The following is a 27,566-nucleotide window of genomic DNA, read 5'->3' on the forward strand; positions in this document are numbered from 1 at the left end:
GGGGATTTGAGGAGGAACTTTTTCACCCAGAGGGTGGTTGGAATCTGGAACTCACTGCCTGAAAGGGTGGTAGAAGCAGGAACCTTCACAACATTCAAGAAGCATTTGGATGAGCACTTGAAATGCCATTGCATACAAGGCTATGGACCAAATGCTGGAAAATGGGATTAGACTGGACAGGGATGGATGGGCGGCGCAGACACGATGGGCCGAAGGGCCTCTTTCTGTGCTGTAAAACTCTATGACTCTATGACTCTCTCCCCCTCCCTCCCCCTCTCTCTCCCCCTCCCTCCCCCTCTCTCTCCCCCTCCCTCCCCCTCCCTCCCCCTCTCTCACCCCCTCCCTCCCCCGCCCTCCCCCTCTCTCCCCCTCTCTCCCCCTCCCTCCCCCTCTCTCCCCCTCTCTCACCCCCTCCCTCCCCCGCCCTCCCCCTCTCTCCCCCTCCCTCCCCCTCTCTCTCCCCCCTCCCCCTCTCTCTCCCCCTTCCGCCCCCTCTCTCCCCCCCTCCCTCCCCCTCCCTCCCCCTCTCCCCCTCTCTGTACCCCTCCCCCCCTCTCTCCCCGCCTCCCTCCCCCTCTCTCCCCCTCCCCCTCTCTCTCCCCCTCCCTCCCCCTCTCTCTCCCCCTCCCTCCCCCTCCCTCTCCCCCTCCCTCCCCCTCTCTCTCCCCCTCCCTCCCTCCCCCTCTCTCCCCCTCTCTCTCCCTCTCTCTCTCCCTCCCCCTCTCTCTCTCCCTCCCTCCCCCTCTCTCTCCCCCTCCCTCCCCCTCCCTCTCCCCCTCCCTCCCCCTCCCTCTCCCCCTCCCTCCCCCTCTCTCCCCCTCCCTCCCCCTTCCCTCTCCCCCTCTCTCTCCCCCTCTCTCTCCCCCTCCCTCCCCCTCCCTCCCCCTCTCTCTCCCCCTCCCTCCTCCTCTCTCTCCCCCTCCCTCCCCATCCCTCCCCCTCCCCCTTCCCTCCCCTCCTCCCCCCTCTTCCCTCCCCCCTTACCTCCCCCCTCCCCTCCCCCTTCCCCTCCCCCTTCCCCTTCCTCCCCTTCCCCCCTCCCCCACCCCCTTCCTCCCCTTCCCCTTCCTCCCCAATCGCTCTCTCTCTTCCCCCCAGTCTCTCGCTCTCTCTCTTCCCCCCAGTCTCTCTCTCTCTCTTCCCCCCAGTCTTTCACTCTCTCTCTTCCCCCAGTCTCTCACTCTCTCTCTTCCCCCATCGCTCGCTCTCTCTTCCCCCAGTCGCTCGCTCCCTCTTCCCCCCAGTCGCTCACTCTCTCTCTTCCCCCCCAGTCGCTCGCTCTCTCTCTACACCCCAGTCGCTCGCTCTCTCTCTTCCCCCCAGTCGCTCGCTCTCTCTCTTCCCCCCAGTCACTCGCACTCTCTCTTCCCCCCAGTCGCTCGTGCTCTCTCTTCCCCCCAGTCGCTCTCTCTCTCTCTTCCCTCCAGTCGCTCGCTCTCTCTCTTCCCCCAGTCGCTTGCTCTCTCTCTTCCCCCCAGTCGCTCATTCTCTCTCTTCCCCCCAGTCGCTCGCTCTCTCTCTTCCCCTCAGTCGCTCGCTCTCTCTCTTCCAACAACAACATGCCCTCAAAAAAGCCTCGGCACCACCGGGCACCCCCAGCTATAGATCGTACCTACACGTGTGTTACATCAAAAGAAAGCTTACGATTCCGGAACGGTCATAAGCGTATTTACTTTTCGGTGAGACAAAAATTGTGCCGACGGTATCCAAAAAACATTCAAAATTCCGCTCATTATCCGCTCGTTAGCATTGAGTGACTATGATGTCGAAGAGCTGCTATGATGTCAGAGCAGTTTTTGTGCTGTCATAAAGGAATCAATGCTTTCACTGTGCCCAGCCTACTCAGCTGGGGTGACTCAGGCCGGGCCTCTTCCTCTCTTCTCTATCTCCTTCCCTCACTCTCTCCTTCTCTCTCTCACTCTCCTTCCCTCTCTCTGTCTCTCTCTCCTTCCCTCTCTCTATCTCTCTCCTTCCCTCTCTCTCTCTCTCTCCTACCCTCTCTCTCTCTGTCTCTCTCTCCTTCCCTCTCCAAACGGGGCGATACCGAATTTCTAGCCCTCTCCCTCTCTCTCCCCCCAATCTCTCTCTCTCTCCCCGTCTCTTTATCTCTCTCTCTGTCTCCCAGTCTCACTCTCTGTCTCCCAGTCCCTCTATCTCTTCCCCCAGTCTCTCTCTCTCTCTCTCTCTCTCCCCCAGTTTCTCTCTCTCTCCCCATCTCTCTCTCTCTCCCCCCTCAGTCTCTCTCTCTCTCTCCCCCAGTCTCTCTCTCTCTCTCCCCGTCTCTCTCCCCCAGTCTCTCTCTCTCTCTCCCCCATCTCTCTCCCCCAGTCTCTCTCTCTCTCCGTCTCTCTCCCCAGTCTCTCTCCTCTCTCTCCCCCAGTCTCTCTCTCTCTCCCCAGTCTCTCTCCTCTCTCTCCCGTCTCTCTCCTCTCTCTCCCCCAGTTTCTCTACTCAATTCAATTCAATTCAATTCAAATCGCTTTATTGGCATGATAAGGTACATCTTATGTTGCCAAAGCATCAAAATACATTTATGGTTAAACACATAAACGCAGTTCTATTCATACAGTGTATAAACAGGTATATCCCTGAGTGTATAAATATACATTCGCATTATTTATATATACTCTTTTCTTAGGTTTACTGGTTGTCCCTCTGTTCATGGCAAGCTGTAACATAGTGTGCCGCCAGTGCTACACAGCTTCTCTCCTCCTCCAGTAGGTATGGGAGTTTTTGGCCATCATTCAGATTTCTGAATTCAGGGCATATTTGTGAGAATTTTTGGTAGAAATTCTCCCTGATGCCCTGATATTTTCCACAGGCTGTGAGGAAGTGCATCTCTGTCTCCACTACTCCCTGACTGCAGTGACAGCATATCCTGTCCTCTCTTGGCAGCCTGGTCTGCCTGTGTCTGCCTTTTTCGATCGCTAGGCTATGTTCGCTAAGTCTGTACCTTGTCAAGGTTTTTCTCAGTTTGTTATCCTTTACCATGGTCAGGTACTCAGCCATGTTGTATTGTCTGTTTAGGGCCAAGTAGCAATTGAGTTTGCTTTGGGTTTTTGTTGTTTCTGCCCAATATGACAGGTATTTTTCCTTTTGTTTAGTGACAATTGTGTTGGGTCGAATTCTCTCTGCTACGATGTCACTGTCCTGGGGCTGGTTATTGTTAGTAGTGTTAGTGGTTGCTTCACTGAGTCCCAGGACTAGTTGACTGAGGGAGTTATTCTTTATGGTCCTCTCTTGGCATTTCAAGGCTTCGTAATGATAGCAGTGGGGGTTGCTCATTTTTAGGTGTTTCCAAAATTTGGTGGCTCTTTTTTGGATAGTAATTATTAGTGGAAATTGGCCTAGTTCTGCCCTGCATGCATTGTTTACGGTTTTCCTTTGAGTCCGGAGGATACTTTTACAGAATTCTGCATGTAGGATCTCAATTGGGTGTTTGTCCCATTTTGCAAATTCTTGTTGTGTTAGCGGTCCCCACACTTCACTGCCATAGAGTGCAATTGGTTCAATTACTGATTTGAAAATTTTGAGCCAAATGCTAATTGGGATTTCTATTTGGATTGATCTTTTAATGGCGTAGAAAGCCCTTCTTGCTTTCTCTTTCAGTTCATTCACAGCCAGTTTGAAATTTCCCGTAGAGCTGATTTTTATGCCCAAGTATGTGTAGTTAGTGGTTTGTTCGATTTTAGTTGTTCCTAGTGTGAGATTTATTTTGGGTCCCTGATGTCTGGATCTTTGTTGGAACACGAGGACTTTGGTTTTTTGGAGGTTTATTGTCAGGGCCCAGGTCTGACAGACTGATTCCAGCAGATCCAGGTTCTGCTGTAGACCCTCCTTAGTTGGTGACAGCAGAGCCAGGTCGTCTGCATAGAGGAGGAATTTAACCTTGGATTCATATAGGGTGAGGCCGGGTGCTGTAGATTGTTCAAGTAGTTTTGCTAATTCATTTATGTAAATATTAAAGAGTGTCAGTGAGATTGGCGAGCCCTGCATCACCCCCCGCCCCTGTGGGAAGTATTTTGTTTGTTTGTCTCCAATTTTAACTGCACATTTGTTGTTTGTATACATTGATTTAATAACATCATATGTTTTTCCCCCTACCCCGCTTTTGATAAGTTTCAGGAATAGACCGTCGTGCCAGATGGAATCGAAAGCCTTCTGGAAATCTATAAAGCATGCGTAGATTTTGCTTTTGTTTTGATGGACGTGTTTGTCAATTAGGGTCTGTAGGGTGAAGATATGATCTGATGTTCTATAGTTTGGCAGGAATCCAATTTGGCTTTTACTCAAGACATTGTGCTCCTCAAGGAAGTTTATAAGTCTTTTGTTTATGATACTACAGAAAACCTTTCCCATGTTACTGTTTACACAGATGCCTCGATAGTTATTTGGGTCTCCTTTATCCCCACTTTTGTATATGGGCGTTATGAGTCCTTTGTTCCAGATATCAGGGAAGTAACCGACACTCAGAACCAAGTTGAAGAGTTTCAGTATAGCCAATCTCATTTTATCGTCCGTGTGTTTAATCATCTCGCTTAGGATGCCATCTGCCCCGCAAGCCTTTCCTGGTCGCAGGTCCTTGAGTTTTTCAATTAGCTCTTTTTCAGATATTATGGTGTCTATCGGGTTTTGGTTATCTTTTATGGCAGATTCTAGCTTTGCCAGTTTTTCGCATATTTGGTATTGCTCTGGGCTTAGTGTGTTTTTCTGGTATAATTTTTCAAAATGGTTTTCCCATGTGTCACCGTTTTGAATGGCCAATTCATCGTGTTGTTTTTTGTGTAATGTATTCCAGTTGTCCCAGAAACAATTGGAATCAATGGATTCCTCAATGGAGATGAGTGTATTCTTAATATACTGCTCTTTCTTGGTTCTGAGTGTGCGTTTGTATTGTGTTAGTGCCTGACAATAAGCAAGGCATAATTCCTCGTTTTCTGGTTGTCTGTGTTTTTGGTTTGATATTTTTCTGAGTTTTTTCCTCATGTTCTGGCAATCGGAGTCAAACCATTTTTCGTAGTTTTTTGTTTTGGGTTTGTTCTTTCGAACTTTCAAGTTTGACATTGATGCCAGATTATCAAAAATATTATTTAGGTTATTCACTGCCCGGTTTACGCATTGTGTGTGTATGTATTTTCCAGAAAGGTGCCCAAGAGAGCTTGAGTTGTTTGGTTGCTAATTGCTTTCTGGTATATTTCCGTGCTGTTTTTGGCCCATCTGTAGGATTTTTTAATGTTGTACAGTTTACTGGGTTGTGTTTCTGTGTTGGTTGTTTCTGTCCTTTCAAGATATGCAGTAATTTGCCTGTGGTCTGACAATGTTGTTTGCGGTTTGACGGTGAATGTTCTGAAAGAGGATGGGTCTAGATCTGTAATCATATAGTCTACAGTGCTGAAGCCAAGAGGTGAGCAATAGGTGGATCTTCCTAGGAAGTCTCCCAATAACCTACCATTGACAATGTACAGACCCAGGCTTCGACAGAGCTGCAGTAGCTGTTTTCCGTTAGTATTTGTCTGTTTGTCGCAGTATTGCCTATGTGGATGGGAAGGGAGATCAAAATGGTTATTCCCAAATATGTAATTATTCCCGTGATTGTTGGTGAAGTCTGGTTCTTCTCCCGTTCTTGAGTTGAGGTCCCCACATATCAACACATTTCCCTTGGCCTGGAATTGGATAATCTCCCTCTCTATGTTGGAGAAGGTGTCCTCTTTGAAGTATGGGGAATCTGTCGGGGGGATATAGAGTGTGCAAATGAAAATATCTTTCCTGCTGGAGATGATGCCCCTCTTAATTTTTAGCCATAAGTGGTTTTCGCCCTTTTCCACAAATTCAATGCAACTCCTAAGTTCTGCTTTGATCCAAATCAGTATGCCTCCAGATTCTCTGCCCTGGGTTACTCCTGGCAATTTATTGGAGGGGACCACCAGCTCTGTGTACCCACTGGGACAGCCAGTGTGTCCTTCTCCTCTACACCAGGTTTCCTGTAGAAAGATAATGTCTAGATTTTTAATCTCATCTAGGAACTCTGGGGTCTCACTCTTCATGCCAAGCGTAAAAGAGCGTAGACCTTGAATATTCCAGGTTGATATATATAAAGATTTCATGCTAAACTTGATTTTTTTTTCTGTGATCGGTTAAAATATGATAAATAGTAAAATGTGTTTGTCGTGTCTAAATGGGGAAAAAAGAACATTTCAATTGTCTATAAAAGCTGAGGATAATTGGTTACAAATTTTTCTAACAACTAGTCCTTATTTTTTCTGGTCCATAAGTCGGGAGTGGATGCTGCTGATCACCTGCATTATGTCTCTTAGTGGATTGCCTCTGCCAGTGGTGTTGTGTGTGCTCTGAGCACATCTCCCTCTGTCTGGTTGGGGGTGGCCCTGTTCCCCTGTAGTACATGAGTGTTGCAGTTCCGACATTGTTGTTGTGCGTGGGGATCCTCTCTGTTCCCGGTTGGTGTGGTGATGGTCTTTGTGGTGGTCCTGATCTGTATCCCGTTGGTCTTTGGTGATCGGGAGGGTGTCTTTTTGGGATCCGGTTAAATGCGACGTCCTTCAGGTCCTTTGCAAAGACCGACATTTGGTTCCTGTGGATATGGACTCGGTCGTAAAGACATTCCACATTGAGGGTGGGGTGTTGGGCCAGGTGCACGTTATGTTTTGATTCACAGTCTCTTTCTATTCTTGCATTTATCTCTTGGATTAATCTGTTGTTGAAGTCTCTTCTCGGCAATATTGTTGAAACCATGATTCTAGTGTTTGGGAAGGTGTCGCTTGCCTTCTTGATCATTGATCCTAGCGATGTTGCTACCCTTTCCTGCTGAGCTCTTAGTTCATTTGTGCCGGTGTGTATTATTATGTGTTGGGGGGAGCATAATTGTGTTTTGGTCAGCCATTTTAAGGCTCTGTCTGTTGTTGGGCACCAGAGCTTTTCTACTTTTCGTCTAGGGAAGAGCCTTTTCTCCCATAGATATTTCCTATTTGAGTCTATGAGTATTACTATGTCTGCCTTGTTGGTGTTTACTGGTTTGTGGCTTTCCTCTGGACTCCTCGGTTGTGTGTTGGACCGGTGTGGTCGTGTCTGGTGTGAGCGATCCTCTTGTGACTGGGTTTCAGTGTGCTGGTCGGTCTGTGTGGCTCCCCCTGTATTGTGGGTCTGCTGCTGTTGTTTATTGTGAGAGTGTAGCTGCCCAGTCTGGCTTTGTACTGTCTTATCTCTTGCCTCTGGCTGCTGGGCTAATGCCGCTCTCTCTCCCCTGTGTTTCTCTTTGTCTTTCTGCAACTCTTTCACCTGACTCTGAAGTAAGTTCAGCTCTCTCCTGTGTCTCTCCCTCTCTTGGTCTTGTTCTTTTTTTATTGCTGCTTGGTCAGTTTTCATTTGAAGGACCTCATTTGTAAGTTTAACCAGCTGTGTCTCCAGCTGGTTAAATTTCTCCTTTAGTTGAACCGGGCTGTTTGGTCTCTGGGTGTGTGTCTGGTCGGAGTTGGAGGGCTCACTCACTTCCTGGCTCAGCTGATTTTCTCTTGGTGAGCTGGAGGTGGTAGGGGGAGAATGTGTGCCTTTCTCTCTCTGATATTTCTGTTGGTTGATTCTACCATGAGGTTGTGGGGCCCCGGGGTGTGTGTTGGGTCGGAGCTGGAGGGCTCATTCACTTCCTGGCCTGCTTGAGTTACACCAGGTGAGGGGGGAATGGCTTTTTCCCTGGTAGTTACCCTGGGGTTGGTCTTTCCTCTCTCAATTATTTTTCTCAGTTTCTGAAAGGCTGTTTCAAAAGTCTTTGAGGTTGCCTTGCACCATTATTGTACCGTTGCTGTACATGTTGACCGTCATGGTATTGCTACCAGGTTCCCCTGATTTCTTTATTTTCAGTATGGACCCATTCGAGGTTTTTTCCTGCCTGACACTGGGATAGTGTATGTTTATTGCTTTGGTCCAAGCCGCTGTCTGCTCTGAGTAGAAAATGAGATTACTAATGTTCCCAGTGGAGTACCAGTCAGAAAAGAGAGTTTCCGGTTCCGCTGTCAGCAGATTATGCTTGTGTGATTTTTTCCCATTTTTTTTGATGTTGGGGGGAAGCTGGAAGGATTTGCTCTCAGAGCGCCATGGGAGCTGCTGCGGCTCCTCTGACTCGCTCATTTTTAAAGATTCTTGCTGACCTTAACTTTTCTGTGGCCCCGGGTTTGGTGTTTCCCTCTCCCGGCTCGCGGACTTTCCCAGGCCCTGGACTCGCTCGCTCTCCCGGTTGTTTCGCGGTGCCTCCTGGCTGCTCCCCCTATCCGACCCCGTGTTCCCTGGGCCTCGGCTCCTGGGTTCACCCTTCCTAGGTCTGAGTCTGTGAGCCGCTGTTTCCCGGTGCCTCCAGGCTGTTCCCCTCCCCCTCAGAGGTCTCTGGGCCTCTGTCTTGGCCTGGCTCCTCGGGCCTTTCCCTGGCTTCAGTCTCCCTCCCTGGGCCCTGTACTCACAGTCTTGGTTGGGAGCCTTCGGGCTGCTCCCCTTCTCCTCAGAGGTCTCTGAGCCTGGCTCCTCGGGCCTTTCCCAGCACAGCCACCGCCCGGGGCTGTGCCTCGTTCACCGTTCGGGTGCTGGATTGCGGCCGTCGCTCGGGTGCTGGACTGCAGTCCGAGTCACCTCGCTCCGGCTGCCGCTGCGTCTCCGTGCGGCCTCCCGGATTCGCCTCACCTCGGTTCCCGATGCTGCCGAGTCACTGCTGCTGTGGCCCCGTGCGGCCGCTGTTCAGGTTCTTCTATGGTTTGTTTATTTCTTCCTTTATTTCTTTTTGCTTTGGCTTTTTTCTTCTTTTTCTAATTTCCTCTGGTTGTTTTTTTTTCTTTGGTGGTCTTTTTGGCGGTTTTTTCCTTCCTTACTTAATCTAGACTAATCTAAACTTAAACTTAAACTAAACTAAACTAAACTAACTTAACTAGAAATAAAATTTAATTTTAAAACCTTTCAAAACTTGAAATGAAACTTTTTTCCCTCACTTTAGACACTAAAAACACTAAAAATTCAGCAGCCCATCTTCAGTGTGTATTCACTCCATCTGGCTCTCTCACACCCTCTCTCTCCCTCCCGTCTCTCTCTATCTCCCCAGTCTCTCTCTCTCTCTCTCTCTCTCTCTCCCCGACTCACTCTCTCCCCCCTCAGTCGCTCTCTCTCTCCCCCAGTCTCTTTCTCTCTCTCCCCAGTCTCCCTCTCCCTCCGTCTCTCTCTCTCTCCCCCAGTCTCTCTCTCTCTCCCCAGTCTCTCTCTCTCCCCCCAGTCTCTCTCTCTCTCCTCCAGTCTCTCTCTCCCCCAGTCTCTCTCTCCCCCAGTCTCTCTCTCCCCCCAGTCTCTCTCTCTCTCCTCCAGTCTCTCTCTCCCCAGTCTCTCTCTCTCCCCAGTCTCTTTCTCCCCCCAGTCTCTCTCTCTCTCCCCTCCAGTCTCTCTCTCCCCAGTCTCTCTCTCCCCCCAGTCTCTCTCTCTCTCCCCCACTCTCTCCCTCTCCCCCAGTCTCTCTCTCTCTCTCCCCCACTCTCTCCCGCTCCCTCCACTCTCTCCCTCTCCCCCCAAGTCTCTCTCTCTCTCTCTTCCCATCTCTCTCTCTCTCCCCCCCCCCCGGTCTCTCTCTCTCCCCCCCCAGTCTCTCTCTCTCTCTCTCTCTCTCTCTATCTCCCCAGTCTCTCTCTCTCTCCCCAGTCTCTCTCTCCCTTCCCCGTCTCTCTCTCTCTCTCCCCCAGTCTCTCTCTCCCCGTCTCTCTCCCCCAGTCTCTCTCTCTCTCCCCCTCAGTCCCTCTCTCTCTATCTATCTCCCCATTCTCTCTCTCTCCCCAGTCTCTCTCCTCTCTCTCCCCCCAGTCTCTCTACTCTCTCTCTCTCTGCATCTCTCTCTCTCTCCCCCAGTCTCTCTCTCCCCCTCAGTCGCGCTCTCTCTCCCCCGTCTCTCTCTCTCTATCTCCTCAGTCTCTCTCCCTCCCCCAGTCTCTCCCTCTCTCTATCTCCCCGTCTCTCTCCCCCCAGTCTCTCTACTCTTTCTCTCTCCCCGTCTCTCTCTCCCCCAGTCTCTGTCTGTCTCTCTCTCCTTCCCTCGCTCTCTCTCCTTCCCTCTCTCTCTCTGTCTCTCTCTCCTTCCCTCACGCTCTCTGTCTCTCTCTCCTTCCCTCTCTCTCTCTCTCTCTCCTTCCCTCTCTCTCTCCCTCTCCTTACCTCCCTCGCTCTGTCTCTCTCTCCTTCCCTCTCCAAACAGGGCAATACCCAATTTCTAGCCCTCTCCCTCTCTCTCCCCCCAATCTCTCTCTCTCTCTCACCGTCTCTTTATCTCTCCCTCTGTCTCCCAGTCTCTCTCTCGCTGTCTCCCAGTCTCTCTATCTCTTCCCCCAGTCTCTCTCTCTCTCTCCCCCAGTTTCTCTCTCTCCCCGTCTCTCTCTCTCTCCCCCTCAGTCTCTCTCTCTCTCTCTCTCTATCTCCCAGTCTCTCTCTCTCCCCCAGTCTCCCAGTCTCTCTCTCTCCTCCAGACACCCCCTCCTCCAGTCGCTCTCTCCCAGTCTCTCTCTCTCTCCCCCCAATCTCTCTGTCGCCCACCGTCTCTATCTCTCTCTCTCTCTGTCTCCCAGTCTATCTCTCTCTCTCCCCAGTCTCTCTCTCCCTTCCCCGTCTCTCTCTCTCTCTCTCCCCCAGTCTCTCTCTCTCTCTCCCTGTCTCTCTCCCCCAGTCTCTCTCTCTCTCTCCCCCAGTCTCTCTCTCTCCCCAGTCTCTCTCCTCTCTCTCCCCCCAGTCTCTCTACTCTCTCTCTCACCCATCTCTCTCTCTCCCCGAGTCACTCTCTCTCTCCCCCTCAGTCTCTCTCTCTCTATCTCCCCCTCAGTCTCTCTCTCTCTATCTCCCCAGTCTCGCTCTCTCTCCCAGTCTCTCTCTCTCCCCCCGTTGCTCTCTCTCTCCCCAGTCTCTCCCCCCCAGTCTCTCTCTCTCGCCCCCAGTCTCTCTCTCTCCCCCCAGTCTCTCTCTCCCCCAGTCTCTCTCTCTCCCCTAGTCTCTCTCTCCCTCCAGTCTCTCTCCCCATCTCTCTCTCCCCCAGTCTCTCTCTCTCTCCCCTCCAGTCTCTCTCTCCCCCAGTCTCTCTCTCCCCCCAGTCTCTCTCTCTCCCCCACTCTCTCCCTCTCCCCCCAGTCTCTCTCTCTCTCCCCAAGTCTCTCTCTCTCTCTCTCCCCATCTCTCACTCTCTCCCCTCAGTCTCTCTCTCTCTCTCCCCCCCACCCCCCCGGTCTCTCACTTTCCGCCCCAGTCTCTCTCTCTCTAACTCCCCAGTCTCTCTCTCTCTCCCCAGTCTCTCTCTCCCTTCCCCTGTCTCTCTCTCTCTCTCTCCCCCAGTCTCTCTCTCTCTCTCCCCGTCTCTCTCCCCCAGACTCTCTCTCTCTCCCCCTCAGTCTCTCTCTCTCTATCTCCCCATTCTCTCTCTCTCTCCCCAGTCTCTCTCTCTCTCTCCCCCCAGTCTCTCTACTCTCTCTCTCTCCCCCAATCTCTCTCTCTCTCCCCCGTCTCTCTCTCTCCCCCTCAGTTGCTCTCTCTCTCCCCCTCAGTCTCTCTCTCTCTATCTCCTCAGTCTCTCTCTCCCGCAGTCTCTCCCTCTCTCTCTCTCCCCATCTCGCTCTCTCTCCCCCTCAGTCTCTCTCTCTCTCTCTCTCTCTCTATCTCCCCATTCTCTCTCTCCCCCCAGTCTTTCTCTTCTCTCTCCCCCAGTCTCTCTCTTCTCTCTCCCCCAGTCTCTCTCTCTCCCCCTCAGTCGCTCTCTCTCTCCCCCTCAGTCTCTCTCTCTATCTCCCCAGTCTCTCTCTCTCTCTCTCTATCTCCCCGTCTCTCTCTCTCTCCCCCCAGTCTCTCTACTCTTTCTCTATCCCCATCTCTCTCTCTCTCTCCCCCCCAGTCTATCTCTCTCCTTCCCTCTCTGTCTCTGTCTGTCTCTCTCTCCTTCCCTCTCTCTCTCTCTCCTTCCCTCTCTCTCCTTCTCTCTCTCTGTCTCTCTCTCCTTCCCTCTCTCTCTCTCTCCTTCCCTCTCTCTCTCTCTCTCATTCCCTCTCTCTCCTTCCCTCTCTCTCTAGTCTCCCCCCAGTCTCTCTCTCTCTCTTGCATCACGGGGGGCATTTCATTCCATGTGTGGGTGGGCCTAATCCTGCAGCCTCCCGAAACATCGCTGCCATTTTTTTAATACCGACAGCGACAGCACCAGCACAACAAACCACCACAGTGCGGCTCCGGCACAGTATCCCGCTCCCGGCCCGCTGGAGCAGGAGGTGATTTGGGGTCACTCGGGCCGGGCCTCACAACCACTCGGCCCAAGACACAGTGTGGGGGAGCGGCAGCGGCCGGCCGTAAACCGCGCGACCCTGTAAACTGCCGTTTTACAACAAAGCCTTGGCAACGCCGGGCACCCCCAGCTAGTCTAACCATATAATGTCATGATCCTTGTCCACAGTCTTCAACTTTTCCACAGAAAAGAAGCTGACCACTTTCTCAAATCCCGTAAAAGAGGAAAACGAGTACTCAAATTTCCTTCTTCTTGCTGTTATCACTCACAGGACCCAGCCATCAAGACATTCATTATTCCTCGCCGATATTACTTTGTTTTGCCTTTTATCTTCCATTTATTTTCCTTCTTTCCTTTTTCACTTTTATCCCGTTCTCTTTTCCCATCTTATGGCTGCTCAAGCGCCATACTATAGATGGGAACAGTCTGTCACAGACGGGGCCGCTGGAACTCATTCAGGCCGGAGACCGTTCTTCAACTTTAGAAACCATGCAGCATGCTCACCCACAGCATCTCCCGACTCCGCTTCTGTTGACCAGCTGCTCCGCCCTAGGCCCCACGCCTGGGGTCCTCCGTGCTGAGCCTCCCACCTAGGACACTATCCTCTGGGTCTTCCACCCTGGGCCTTCTGCACTGGGCCCTCCGCACTAGCATTCCCCATGAGCAGCCGGGGTGTGGAGCAGCCCGTTCACACAGCACCGAGCAGAGCTGAGCTGCTGAGAATCTCGCAGCCTCCCCCGGGGTTCATTTTTTTTTCTTTTCCAATTGGCAATCTAGTAACTCTTCGTTTTTGCTTGGTATAACCTGTTGTCCTTTTTTTTTTATATGTTAACATTCAAGTACAACTGTACTTATACAACTCATCAGTTACACAATAAATCCATTACAGTCATTGACCAATTATGGTCAACAATATAAATACAACAATAATTTTTACAGGTAAATCAATAATATTTAAAGTACAACCTGTCACTATTTAATAAACCAATAACCCGTATACGCCAGTCCTACTGGCATCGCTCAATCATTCAGTCATTCATTCCCCCGTTCGTTCGTTCATTCGCTCAAGCGTAAATTCCATTGTGCATGACTGCGTGCATGTGTGCCATTTGTCTACCTGTGTGCATCCGTGCGTTCGTTCATCCATCCGGCAGGCCTCATGCTCACCGAGTGACCCCCATCCTGGAGAGCGGGCCCTTCATTTGGTCGAACATAAGTTCCATTGTGTATCCGTGTGTGCGTGCATATATTTGTATCCACATGCGTGCGTTCACTAGAGCGTTTGTTCGTTCAATTAAGGAAGGCTTTAACACTAAATAACACCATAATATAGAAAATCCCACAACCATATCAAAAATCACTTAAAACTTCAAGTAAACTACTTTGAACCAGAACCCGAAACTTCTTCAACAAAACAATACCAGTTCAACGCCAGTCCTATTGGCACTCTAATAACTCCTCGTCTTCACTTGATGTTATCCAACCATATAATGTCATAATCCTTGTCCACAGTCTTCAACCTTTCCATAGAAAAGAAGACGACCACTTTCGCAAATCCCGTAAAAGAGATAAACGAGGACTCAAATTCCCTTCTTCTTGCTGTTATCACTCACAGGACCCAGCCATCAAGACATTCATTATTCCTTGCCGATATACCTTGTTTTGCCTTTTTACTTCCTTTTTCACCTTTATCCCGTTCTCTTTTCCCATCTTATGGCCGCTCAAGCACCATACTATAGATGGAAACAGTCTGTCTTTCCTGCACCAAAATGGCGGTGCACAAACCGGCCCCCATCACCGAGAAAAAGCCTCACAGCTGCCACCAAATGGAGCACAGATGGGGCCACTAGAACTCATTCAGGCCGGAGACCGTTCTTCACCTTTAGAAACCGTGCAGCATGCTCACCCACAACATCTCCCGACTCCGCTTCTGTCAACCAGCCGCTCCGCCCTAGGCCCCCCGCTTGGGGTCCTCCGTGCTGGGCCTCCTGCACTGGGCCCTCCGCACTGGCATTCCCCGTGAGCAGCCGGGGTGTGGAGCAGCCCGTTCACACAGCACCGAGCCGAGCAGAGCTGAGCTGCTGAGAATCTCACAGCCTCCCCCAGGGTTCATGAACCCACTCCCTGAGCTCTCTCACCTGATGTGTCTGCGGCTGCTGCCAGGGTCCGCGCATGCTCAGCTCACACTGCTCGGGTAATTGACGGGAGCTCCGGACCAATAGGGAGTGAGGGGGGCGGGGCTGGAGGAGCGAGCCGGCGGCGGGTCTTCCAACCAATCGGGGAGCCCGAAGGGCGGGACTAGCGCCGGCTGATTGTCTGATCCGCAGGGCAGCGAGTTTCTCCAGTTCCTTGTTCGGGGCCTGGGGCCAGGGGAGGCTGTTGGCCTTTATTCCCCTTATTGGACACAAGGCTCTTTGTCTCACAACACACTGGCTGAGGTTTTAATACAGACTTTTTAAATTCACAAATAAAAGCAGATAAACTTCGTGGAACAAAATATTTAATATTTGGGAGTAAAAATGCTGTTATTTTCCTCTGAGGAATTTGTTAGTTTCAGACAGTAACAACAACTTGTATTTATATAACATCTTTAATGTAGTAAAATGTCCCAACGCGCTTCACGGGAACATTATAAAACAAAATTTGACACCAGGTACAAACCAAGCATATTCCCATCAGGAGGAAAGATGGGGCGTCCAAAGCTCGAGCTCCCGATGACAAAGGATGTAGAGGTTAGAATAAAACAGAAAAAGGAGGTTTACAACAAATGTCAGGTACAGAATACAGTCAAAAACCAGGAGAATACAGAGAGTGGGGGAAATTGAAAAAGGATCGATGAAAGAAAGACTTGCATTTATATAGCGCCTTTCACGACCACCGGATGTCTCAAAGCTCTTTACAGCCAATGAAGTACTTTTGGAGTGTAATCACTGTTGTAATGTGGGAAACACGGCAGCCAATTTGTGCTCAGCAAGCTCCCACCAACAGCAATGTGATAATAACCAGGTAATCTGTTTTTGTTATGTTGGCTGAGGGATAAATATTGGCCAGGACACCGGGGATAACTCCCCTACTCTTCTTCAAAATAGTGCCATGGGATCTTTTACATCCACCTGAGAGAGCAGACGGGATCTCAGTTTAAAGTCTCATCAGAAAGACAGCACCTTCGACAGTGCAGCATTTCCTCAGCACTGCACTGGAGTGTCAGCCTAGCTTTATGTGCTCAAGTCCCTGGAGTGTGACTAGAACCCACAACCTTCTGACTCAGAGGCAAGTGTGCTACCCACTGAGCCGCAGCTGGCACAAGGGAGAGAATACGAGAAAAGATTAGTGGGTAATGTAAAAGGGAACCCAAAAATCTTTTATAAACATATGAAAAGTAAAAGGATAGTTAAAAGAATTGTGGGGCCGATTAGGGACCAAATAGGAGCTCATTATATGGAGGCAGAGGGCGTGGCTGAGGTACTGAATGAGTACTTAGCATCTGTCTCCACAAAAGAAGAGGATGAAGTTAATGTCGCAGTAGAGGAAGGGGGAGTAGATAAATTGGATAAAAATGGATAGAAAGGAGGTGCTAAATAGGTTGTCATCACTCAAAGTTAACAAGTCACCTGGTCCAGATGCGATGCATCCTAGATTGCCGAGGGAAGCTAGGGTGGAAACAACAGAAGCTCTGACCACAATCTTTCAATCTCCCTCAGATATATGGGAGGGGTGCCAGAGGACTGGAGGATTGCAAATGTTACACCCTGTTTAAAAAAGGGGAGAGGGATAAACCTGGTAACTACAGGCCAATCAGTCTAATGTCAGTGATGGGTGAACGACTGGAGACCATTGTCAAGGACAAAATTAATTCTCACTTGGAGAAGCATGGGTTAATAAGGGGCAGCCAGTATGGATTTGTTAAAGGTAAATCGTGTCTGACTAACCTGATTGAGTTATTTGATGAAGTAACAGAGGGTTGATGAAGGTAGTGCAGCAGATGTTGTATATATGGACTTTCAAAAGGCATTTGATAAAGTACCACATAAGAGACTTACTCGGGGAATAGAAGCACAGGGAAATAAAGGGATGATGGCAATTTGGGTATATAGTTGGCTAAGGGAGAGGAGGCAGTGAGCAGTGCTGAGGGATGTTTTTCTGACTGGAGGGAAGTATGCAGTGGGGTCCCCCAGGGGTCGGGATTAGGACCATTGCTTTTCTTGTTATATATAACTGACCTGGCCTTGGGCATAGGTGTAAAATATCGAAGTTTACGGGTGATACAAAACTTGGCAACATAGTAAATAGTGAGCATAGCAGTAGCAGACTTCAGAAGGACAGAGACAGACTGTGAAATGAGCAGACACAAGGCAGATGAAATTAAATGAGGATAAGTGTGAAATGATGCACTTTGGGAGAAACAACAGGGAGAGGCCGTATAATCTAAATGGGACTATTTTGAGGGGGTGCAAGAGCAGAGGGACCTGGGGGTCCATATTCACAAATCTTTGAAAGTGCCGCAGCAAGTTGGTGAGGCGGTTCAGAAAGCGTATGGGATACTTGGCTTTGTAAATAGGGCCATTCAATACAAAAACAAGGAAGTTACACTAAACCTTTACAAATCACTAGTTAGGAACATAGGACAGGAGGAGGCCATTCAGCCCCTCGAGCCTGTTCCACCATTCAATGAGATCATGGCTGATCTGCGACCTAACTCCATACACCCGCCTTCGGCCCATATCCCTTAATACCTTTGGGTAACAAAAACCTATCAATCTCAGATTTAAAATTAACAATTGATCTCGCATCAATTGCCGTTTGCGGAAGAGAGTTCCAAACTTCCAGCACCCTTTGTGTGTAGAAGTGTTTCCTAGTTTCACTCCTGAAAGGTCTGGCTATAATTTTTAGACTATGCCCCCAGTACTAGAATCCCCAACCAGCAGAAATAGTTTCTCTCTATCTACCCTATCTGTTCCCCTTAATATCCTGAAAACTTTGATCAGATCACACCTTAACCTTCTAAATTCTAGGGAATACAACTCTAATTTGTGTAATCTCTCCCCGTAACTTAACCCTTGAAGTCCGGGTATCATTCTGGTAAACCTACGCTGCACTCCCTCCAAGGCCAATATATCCTTCCTAAGGTGTGATGCCCAGAACTGTTCACAGTACTCCAGGTGTTGTCTAACCAGGGTTTTGTACAGCTGCAGGGTTTTGGCCTCAGCTGGATTCTTCAGTACAGTTCTGGGCACCACACTTTAGGAAGGATGTCAAGGCCTTGGAGAGGGTACAGAGGAGGTTGACCAGGATGGTACCATGCATGAGGGACTTCAGTTATGTGGAGAGATTGGAGAAGCTGGGATTGTTCCCCTTAGAGCAGAGAAGGTTAAGAGGAGACCTAATAGAGGTGTTCAAAATGATGAGGGGTTTTGATCGAGCAAGTAGGGAGGAACTGTTCACTCTGGCAAGTGTGTCGGTAACCAAAGGTCACAGGTTTAAAATAGTTGCTAAAAGAACTAGAGGGGAAATGAGGAGAATTGTTTTCACACAGAGGGTTGTTAAGATCTGGAACGCACCATATGAAAGGATGCTGGAATCAGGTTCTGTCAGGGTGGTGTCAGGGCGCCGTGTAGACACGGGGCCGTACTGTCAGAGCGAGGCTGGTTCTGGACCCAAGTGCAGACAGATGAGGCGAGAAGCAGATATGCAGTCTTAAATAACAATACTTTACTAGAATCACACAGGTAAACAGTACGAACATAAGAGCTCAAGACAAGCTACCACATAGGCAAACGGCTAGTCAAGATAGAAACTCAAGACAAGCTACCATGAGGCAACCGGCTTGTCAAGACTGAGCTGAAGACAAGCTACCACAGGGCAACCGGCTTGTCCATACTGAGCACCTTATCAAGACTGAGCAACTTGTCAGCACCTTGTCAAGACCGAGAACAAAGGGAAGAACCACAGAACTTAAATACAAGCAAAAACATAACACAGATAAACAGTTATAGACATAGGAGCTCAAGACAAGCAACCACTAAGGCAAACGGCTTGTCAAGACTTAGCCCAAGACAAGCTACCCCTAGGCAACCGGCTTGTCAAGGCAAGCTACCACAGGGCAACCGGCTTGTCAAGACTGAGCTCAAGACAAGTTACCACTGGTAACCGGCTTGTCAAGACTGAGCACCTTGTCAAGACTGAGCACCTTGTCAAGACTGACTCTCTTATCAGGACTGAGCACAGAGGGAAGAAACCACAGAACTTAAATACAAGCAAAAACAGGTGAAACCAATAAACCAGATAAAAGGCAGTTAAAGAATAAACACAGGAGAAACTAGTAACAATTAACAAAGGAAAACCAACCAGTGAAGGTGCCATCTAGGGGTTACTGAAGGAACTGACTGGCACACTAACAGGTTCCACAGGAACTTTCAAACAGTAATTGGACATGTACTTGAAGAGGACTAGTTTGCAGAGTTCTGGGGATAAAGCTGGGGTTTGGGACTAAATTGGACAGCTCTTTCAAAGAGCCGTCACAGAGACGTTGGGCCGAATCACCTCCTTCTGTGCTGTTAGATTCTATGATCAGTGTGAACACGCTGGTGTCTCTTAAGGATCTTAGAGTTTTTAAAGCTCTTCCCACAGTCAGAACATTTAAAAGGTCTCTCATCAGTGTGAACAAGCTGGCGTGTCTGCAGTTTGGATGGCACAGTGAATCCCTTCCCACACATGGAGCAGGTGAACGGTCTCTCCCCAGTGTGAACTCGCTGGTGTTGCTTGAGCTCCCGGGGGCTTTTAAAACTCTTCCCACACTCAGAACATTTAAAGGGTCTCTCATCAGTGTGAACAAGCTGGTGTGTCTGCAGGGTGGATGAATGAGTGAATCCCTTCCCACACATGGAGCAGGTGAACAGCCTCTCTGCAGTGTGAACTCGCTGGTGTTGATTGAGCTCCCGGGGGCTTTAAAAACTCTTCCCACACTCAGAACTTTTAAAGGGTCACTCGTCAGTGTGAACTCGCTGGTGTACCAGCAGGTTGGAGTGCTGAGCGAATCCCTTCCCACACACGGAGCAGATGAATGGTCTCTCGTCAGTGTGAACTCGCTGGTGTACCAGCAGGGTGGATGACCGAGCAAATCCCTTCCCACACACGGAGCAGATAAATGGCCTCTCCGCAGTGTGAAGAAGCTGGTGCCCCTTCAGCTCCCGGGGGCTTTTAAAGCTCTTACCACAGTCAGGACAGTTAAACGGTCTCGCATCAGTGTGAACTTGCTGATGTTGCTTCAGTTCCCCGGGGCTTTTAAAGCTCTTCCCACACTCAGAACATTGAAATGGTCTCTCATCAGTGTGAACAAGCTGGTGTCGCTTCAGTTCCCCGGGGCTTTTAAAGCTCTTCCCACAGTCAGAACACTGAAATGGTCTCTCATCAGCGTGAACTCGCTGGTGTCCCTTCAGCTCCCCGGGGCTTTTAAAGCTCTTCCCACAGTCAGAACACTGAAATGGTCTCTCTCCAGTGTGAACCCGCTGATGTGTTTGCAGGTGGGATGAACGAACAAATCCCTTTCCACACACGGAGCAGGTGAACGGACTGTCCCTGGTGCGACTGCGCCATTGAACTTCCAATGCTGACAGGGAACTGAATCCCTTCCCGCCGTCCCCACCTTTACCCAGTTTCTCCCCGGTGTGACGGTGCACATGTCTCACCAGGTAAGGCAATCGGCTGTATCCGCGTCCACACACCGAACACGTGTGCGGTTTGTCATTGCTGCGATCGCTGCTTTCTCCTTCCATGTGCAAAGGCCGATGATATTCAGGTCCGGATGAATCAAGTGACTCTGTCAGATTTTGACGTGATGTTTGGTCTGAGCTTCCCGCCTGTAACTGCTCCACTTCTATAACCCTGTAAATTGAGATCAGAAAAGGATCAGGGACAAACTTTGTCTTAATTTTCCTCTTTCCAACCCTAGGGGCAGTGAAGCTGATTTTCAGGCCCCAGCTGCTGCACAGGTTGGTTGAAAGGATCAGCAGTAATGGCGGCTGTAATACCCACAAGCCCTCGTGCTCCAGAAAGCGCTCTGTTGACTCTGAGTCTCGCGCATGCACCTCATGGCCCCCGCGCTCTCCCTCCTGCTCCACAATCGCCCGTCCCGATCGGTCCGCAATGCACATGCTCAGTGCACAAAACTCCGCGGTTGGAACATCGGGCGCACATGCGATGCCGCAACATCTGGTATGCGTGCGTGGCTCAGGTGGGGGGCGAGTCGCTGTTTTGCCTCAGCCGCCAGGGAGGTACGCATGTGCAGGCGACCCAACATTCTTCCTGTCAGCAATGACTCCCTCGTTTCTTTAATGAAAACAGAAAATGCTGGAAATACTCAGCAGGTCAGGCAGCATCTGTGGAGAGAGAAACAGAGTAAACGTTTCAGGTCGATGACCTGTCGTCAGAACTACTTGTTCTTTAGTGTCAGCAGTAACTCAGTTGGTAGCACTCTTGCCTCTGAGTCAGAAAATTGTAGGTTCAAGTTCCACTCCAGAGATTTGAGCACAAAAATCTAGGCTGACGCTCCAGTGCAGTGCTGAGGGAGTGCGGCACTGTCGGAGGTGCCGTCTTTCGGATGAGACGTCCTGTCCTGTCTGCTCTCTCAGGTGGATGTAAAAGATCCCATGGCACAATTTCAAGAAAGAAAGACTTGCATTTATATAGTGCTTTCATGACCACCAGATGTCTTGAAGTGCTTTACAGCCAATGAAGTACTACAATGAAGTAGTCACTGTTGTAATGTGAGAAAGAGCAGGGCAGTTATCCCCAGTCTCCTAGCCAATGTTTATCTCTCAATCAACATAAAAAGATAGATTATCTGGTCATTATCACATTGCTGTTCGTGGGAGCTTGCTGTGCACTAATTCACTGCTGTGTTTCCTACATTACAACAGTGACTACACGTCAAAAGTACTTCATTGGCTGTAAAACACTTTGGGTGAAAGGCGCTATATAAATGCAAGTCTTTCTTTCTTCACTGGTCTCACCAGCGACCTCTTCTAGCTGATGGTTGATTGACATTACAAGAGGATTTGAGTACAGGAGTAAAGAAGTCTTACTCCAATTATATAGGGCCTTGGTGAGACCACACCTGGAGTACTGTGTACAATTTTGGTCTCCTTACCTAAGGAAGGATATACTTGCCACAGAGGGAGTGCAAGGAAGGTTCACAAGATTGATTCCTGGAATGGCGGGACTGTCGTATGAGAAGAGATTGAGTAAACTAGGCCTGTATTCCCTTGAATTCAGAAGAATGAGAGGGGTTCTCATTGAAGCATACAGAATTATTACAGGGCTTGATAGGATGGATGCTGGGAGAATGTTTCCCTTGGCTGGGGAGTCTAGAACCAGGGGCCACAGCCTCAGGATAAAGGGTCGGCCATTCAGGACTGAGATGAGAAGAAATTTCTTCACACAGAGGGTGGTGAATCTTTGGAATTCTCTACCCCAGAGGGCTGTGGAGGCTCAGTCATTGGGTATATTCAAAACAGAAGTCGATAGATTTCTGACCAGTAAGGACATCAAGGGATGTGGCGATCTGGCCGGTGAATGGAGTTGAGGTCGATGATCAGCCATGATCTCATTGAATGGTGGAGCAGGCTCGAGGGGCCGAATGGCCACTCCTGCTCCTTCTGGGGACAGCGAGAGTCCGCGCATGCACACACGGGCCGGCGGTTTGGGCCGAGTCCGGCACAGCGACCCCTCCCAGTCACCAAGGGTAATAGCCGCGCATGCCCAGAGGAGACCAAACACCCTCCCCCACTCGGAGCTGCACCTGCGCACTCGGGCCCTGCTGGACGGTGTCGGCGCGGGGCATTCCGGGAAAGGCCTTGGTGTCGGTTAGAGTCGTGATCGGTGACACAAACTGAGTTTTCTCCGCTCCGCCCCGGACTTGGCGGCGTCAGTTGGACGGTGAATGTGATCGCATCGGGGACACGTGACCCAGACCCACTGCCTGATTGACGGGAGCGAGCCGGCAGCGGGTCCTCCAACCAATTGCAGAGCCCGAGGGGCGGGACTAGCAGCGGCTGATTGTCTGATCCGCAGGGCAGCGAGTTTCTCCAGTCCCTTGTTCAGGTCCCGGGGCCAGGGGAGGCTGTGGGCCTTTATTCCCCTTATTGGACACAAGGCTCTTTGTCTCACAACACACTGGCTCAGGTTTTAATAGAGACTTTTAAAATTCATCAATAAAAGCAGATAAAACCCGTGCTTCTGTGGAACAAACTTTCTAATATTTTATAGAATCATAGAATGGTTACAGCACAGAAGGAGGCCATTCAGCCCATCGAGCCCGTGCCAGCTCTCTGCAAGACCACTTCAGCGAGTCCCACTCCCCACCCTTTCCCTGTAACCCTGCACATTTCTTTACTTCAGTTACTTATCCAATTCCCTTTTGAAAGCCGCGATTGAATCTGCCTCCACCACCCTTTCAGGCAGTGCATTCCAGAACCTAACCACTCGCTGTGTAAAAAAGTTTTTCTTCATGTCGCCTTTGGTTCTTCTGCCAATCACCTTAAATCTGTGTCCTCTGGTTCTCGACCCTCCCGCCAATGGGATCAGTTTCCCTCTATCTACTCTGTCCAGAACCCTCATGATTTTGAACATCTCTATCAAATCTCATCTCAACCTTCTCTGCTCTAAGGTTTCTCGAGTCTATCCACATAACTGAAGACCCTCATCCCTGGAACGATTCTTGTAAATCTTTTCTGCACCCTCTCTAAGGCCTTCACATCCTTCATAAAGTGCAATGCCCAGAATTGGGCACAATACTCCAGTTGAGGCCAAATCAGGTAGTGCAAGGGTCCCCTGTGGCCATCCCCCTCTCAAACAGATATACCAATTTGGATATTGTTGAGGGAGATGGCTTATCGGGGGAAGGCAGCAGCAGCCAACCTCCTGGCACCGTGGGTGGTTCTGCTGCACAGGACGGGAGGAAAAAGAGCAGGAGAGCTATAGTGATAGGGGATTCTATTGTAAGGGGAATAGATAGGCATTTCTGCGGCTGCAAACGAGATGCAGGATGGTATGTTGCCTCCCTGGTGCAAGGGTCAAGGATGTCTTGGTGCGGCTGCAGAGCATTCTTGAGGGGGAGGGTGAACAGCCAGTTGTCGTGGTGCATACAGGTACCAACGATATAGGTAAAAATCAGGCGGAGGTCCTAAAAGCTAATAAGGTGGATGAATTAGCTGTGCAAATAGAGGTAAACGGATATGATATGATTGGGATTACAGAAACATGGCTCCAGGGTGACCAAGGCTGGGAACTCAACATCCAGGGGTATTCAATATTCAGAAAAGACAGGCAAAAAGGAAAAGGATGTGGGGTAGCATTGCTGGTTAAAGAGGAGATTAACACAATAGTAAGGAAGGATATTAGCTCTGATGATGTGGAATCTGTATGGGTAGAGCTGAGAAATACCAAGGGTCAGAAAACATTAGTGGGAGTTGTATACAGACCCCCAAACAGTAATGCCGAGGTTGGGGATGGCATTAAATGGGAAATTAGAGATGCGTGCAATAAGGGCACAGCAGTTATCATGGGTGACTTTAATCTACAAATAGATTGGGCTAACCAAATTAGTAACAATACTGTGGAGGAGGAATTCCTGGAAAGTATACGAGATGGTTTCCTGGACCAATATGTCGAGGAACCAATTAGAGATCAGGCCATCTTAGACTGGGTATTATGTAATGAGAAAGGATTAATTAGCAATCTTGTTGTGCGAGGCCCCTTGGGTCGGAGTGATCATAATATGATAGAATTCTTCATAAAGATGGAGAGTGAAGTAGTTGACTCAGAAACTAGGGTCCTGAATTTAAATAAAGGAAACTACGATGGTATGAGGTGCGAGTTGGGTAGGATTGATTGGGGAACGTTACTCAAAGGGTTGATGGTGGATAGGCAATGGCAAACATTCAAAGATCGCATGGATGAACTACAGAATTTGTTCATCCCTGTTTGGCATAAAAATAAATCAAAAAAGGTGACTCAACCGTGGCTAACAAGGGAAATTAGGGATAGCATAAGATCCAAGTAGAAGACACATAAATTGGGCAGAAAAAGCAGTAAACCTGAGGATTGGGAGCAGTTTAGGATTCAGCAAAGGAGGACAAAGGGATTAATTAAGAAGAGGAGAATAGAATATGAGAGTAAGCTTGCAGGGAACATAAAAACTGACTGTAAAAACTTTTATAGATATGTGAAGAAAAAAAGATTGGTGAAGTCAAGCGTAGGTCCCTTGCAGTCAGAATCAGGGGAATTTATAATGGGGAACAAAGAAATGGCTGACCAATTAAATACATATTTTGGTTCTGTCTTCACAAAGGAGGACACAAATAACCTCCCAGAGATGTCTCAGGAGAGGGAGGAACTGAAAGAAATCAGTATTTGTAGGGAAATGGTGTTAGGGAAATTGATGGGATTGAAGGCCGATAAATCCCCAGGGCCTGATAATCTACATCCTAGGGTACTTAAGGAAGTGGCCCTAGAAATAGTAGATGCATTGCTGGTCATCTTCCAAAATTCGGTAGACTCCAGAACAGTTCCCATGGATTGGAGGGTAGCTAATGTTACCCCACTATTCAAAAAAGGTGGTAGAGAGAAAACAGGGAATTATACACCAGTAAGCCTGACATCGGTAGTGGGGAAAATGCTAGAGTCCATTATAAAAGATGTAATAGCAGAGCACTTGGAAAACAGTGGCAGGATCGGATAAAGTCAACATGGATTTACAAAAGGTAAATCATGCTTGACTAATCTACTGGAATTTTTTGAGGATGTAACTGGTGGAATATATAAGGAAGAACCAGTGGATGTGGTGTATTTGGACTTTCAGAAAGCTTTCGATAAAGTCCCGCAGAAGAGATTAGCGTGTAAAGTTAAGGCACATGGGATTGGGGGCAAGGTACTGACTTGGATAAAGAACTGGTTCGCAGACAAAGCAAAGAGTTGGAATAAACGGCTCTTTTGCTGAGTGGCAGGCAGTGACTAGTGGGGTACGGCAGGGCTTGGTCATAGGACCCCAGCTATTCACAATATATATTAATGATCTAGACGAGGGAACTAGATGTAATATCTCCATGTTTGCAGACGACACAAAGCTGGGTGGGTGTGTGTGCTGTGAGGAAAATGCCGAGAAATTCCAGTATGATTTGGACAGGTTGGGTGATTGGGCAGAAGCATGGCAGATGCAGTATAATGTGGATAAATGCAAGGTTATCCACTTTGGTGGGAAAAACAGGAAGGCAGATTATTATCTGAATGGCAATAGATTAGGAGAAGGGGAAGTGCAAAGAGACCTGGGTGTCCTTGTGCACCAGTCGATGAAGGTAAGCATGCAGGTGCAGCTGGCGGTTAATAAGGCAAATGGTATGTTGACTTTCATAGCGAGAGGGTTCAAGTACAAGAACAAGGATGTCTTGCTGCAGTTCTACAGGGCCTTGGTGAGACCACACCTTGAATATTGTGTGCAGTTTTGGTCGCCTTATCTGAGGAAGGATGTTTTGTCATGGAAGGAGTTCAGCGGAGATTCACCAGACTGATACCTGGGATGGCAGGAATGACATATGAGGAGAGATTGAGTCGATTGGGCTTGTACTCGCTGGAGTTTAGAAGAATGAGAGGGGATCTCATTGAAACTTATAAAATTCTAACAGGACTGGACAGACTGGATGCAGGAAGGATGTTCCCGATGGCCGGGGAGTCCAGAACCAGTGGTCACAGTTTAAGGATAAGGGGTAAGCCATTTAGGACAGAGATGAGGAGGAATTTCTTCACCCAGAGAGTGGTGAGTCTGTGGAATTCTCTACCACAGAAGGCAGTAGAGGCCAATTCATTAAATATATTCAAGAAGGAGTTGGATATATTTCTTAAGGCTAAAGGGATCAAGAGATATGGGGAGAAGGCAGGGACAGGGTTCTGAATTTGGATGATCAGCCATGATCTCATTGAATGGCGGAGCAGGCTCGAGGGACCGAATGGCCTACTCCTGCTCCTATCTTCTATGTTTCTCTTTCTGAGGCTTTGTTTAATTGCGGCTAATGGTTGTAATGGATTTATTATGTAATTGATGAGTTGTAACAAGTACTACCATATTTAAATAAATATGTTTGACTCAAAAAAAATAAATAAAAGTAAACCCCGGGGGGACGCGGGCCGCTCACACCCCGAGTGCGGCCCCAGGCCCCATTATTAAAACACTCAACATTATCCGCTTCACAAACACCCGGGGTGGGCCTCAGGCCCCGAACAAGAGCCTCCGGGCCGGGCGTTTGTCCCGAGCGGGGCGGCAGCTGTGGGGCTTTCTCCCGGTGACAGGCCCGGGGTAACGGCCGCCATCTTGAGAGGCTGAGGGGGCAGCAGGGTGCATGCGCGGCCCCCTTGGCCAGGAACCAGGAGGAGAGAATCTTGTCAGTTTCTATCCTGGACTCACAGTGATGGCTTTTGTAAACTCCTTTACAGGCTGTGAGAAGGGCAGCAATTACACACCGCAAACTCACACCAAACATCACATCAAGATCTGACAGAGTCACTCAATTCATCAGGACCTGAATATCATCGGCCTTTGAATGTGGAAGGAGAAATGTTTGTCTGTTCTGTCTGTGGGAAAAGATTTCAAACATCAGTGTGACTGGAAAAGCACCAAGACACACACACCCGAGTGAGAGTGTTCCAGTGCACTGACTGTGGAAAGAGCTTTAACCAGTTATACAGCCTTAAAAAACATCGCACCATTCACAGGGGGGAGAAACTGGACACGTGTTCTGTGTGTGGATGAGGCTTCAGCCGATTGTCCAACCTGAAAAGACACAAGGACACCCGCACCACGCAGAAACTGTGGAAATGTGGGGATTGTGGGAAGGGATTCAATTACCCATCTGAGCTGGAAACTCATCAACGCAGTCACACTGGGGAGAGGCCATTCACCCGCTCCGTGTGTGAGAAGGGATTCACTCGCTTGTGCATTCTCCAGACACATCAGCGAGTTCACACTGACGAGAGACCATTCAGCTGCACTCACTGTGGGAAGAGATTCAAGCAGTCATCCAACCTCATTCTACACCAGCGAGTTCATACTGGGGAGAAGTTGTTCACTTGCTCCGTGTGTGGGAAGGGGTTCACTCGGTCTTCCCACCTGCTAACATACCAGCAAGTTCACACTGAGGAGAGGCCGTTCACCTGCTCAGTGTGTGGGAAGGGATTTAATCAGTCATCCAAACTGCTGACACACCAGCAAGTTCACACTGGGGAGAGGCCGTTCACCTGC

At 49.2% G+C, this 27,566-nt stretch overlaps 1 protein-coding gene and 1 pseudogene across 1 annotated transcript; both read right to left on the minus strand.

The window, feature by feature from the left end:
- LOC147118468 (uncharacterized) overlaps window positions 1-27,566 on the minus strand; it is a 234,801-nt pseudogene that overhangs the window by 114,227 nt on the left and 93,008 nt on the right.
- LOC147118470 (uncharacterized) lies at window positions 18,826-27,355 on the minus strand. The gene is made up of 3 exons (XM_085987018.1): window positions 27,321-27,355; window positions 19,279-19,849; window positions 18,826-19,197 (listed from the first exon to the last, which is right to left on the minus strand). The coding sequence occupies exons 1-3, from the start codon at window positions 27,353-27,355 to the stop codon at window positions 18,835-18,837; spliced, it is 969 nt and encodes a 322-aa protein (XP_085843144.1). The 3' UTR covers window positions 18,826-18,834.

The sequence above is a fragment of the Somniosus microcephalus genome, chromosome 4, assembly GCF_052327205.1.
Source record: "Somniosus microcephalus isolate GS21.2 chromosome 4, FLI_Smic_1.0, whole genome shotgun sequence".
In the NCBI taxonomy this organism is placed as follows: Eukaryota; Metazoa; Chordata; class Chondrichthyes; order Squaliformes; family Somniosidae; genus Somniosus; species Somniosus microcephalus.

Coding starts and splice junctions, on each gene's coding strand:
- LOC147118470 (XM_085987018.1), bottom strand. CDS start 27,355: ATGAGGTTGGATGACTGCTTGAATCTCTTCCCACA. Junction 19,850..27,320: donor TGCTTGAATCTCTTCCCACA/GTGAGTGCAGCT, acceptor CACCAGGGACAG/TCCGTTCACCTGCTCCGTGT. Junction 19,198..19,278: donor ACCTGCTGGTACACCAGCGA/GTTCACACTGAC, acceptor AATCAACACCAG/CGAGTTCACACTGCAGAGAG.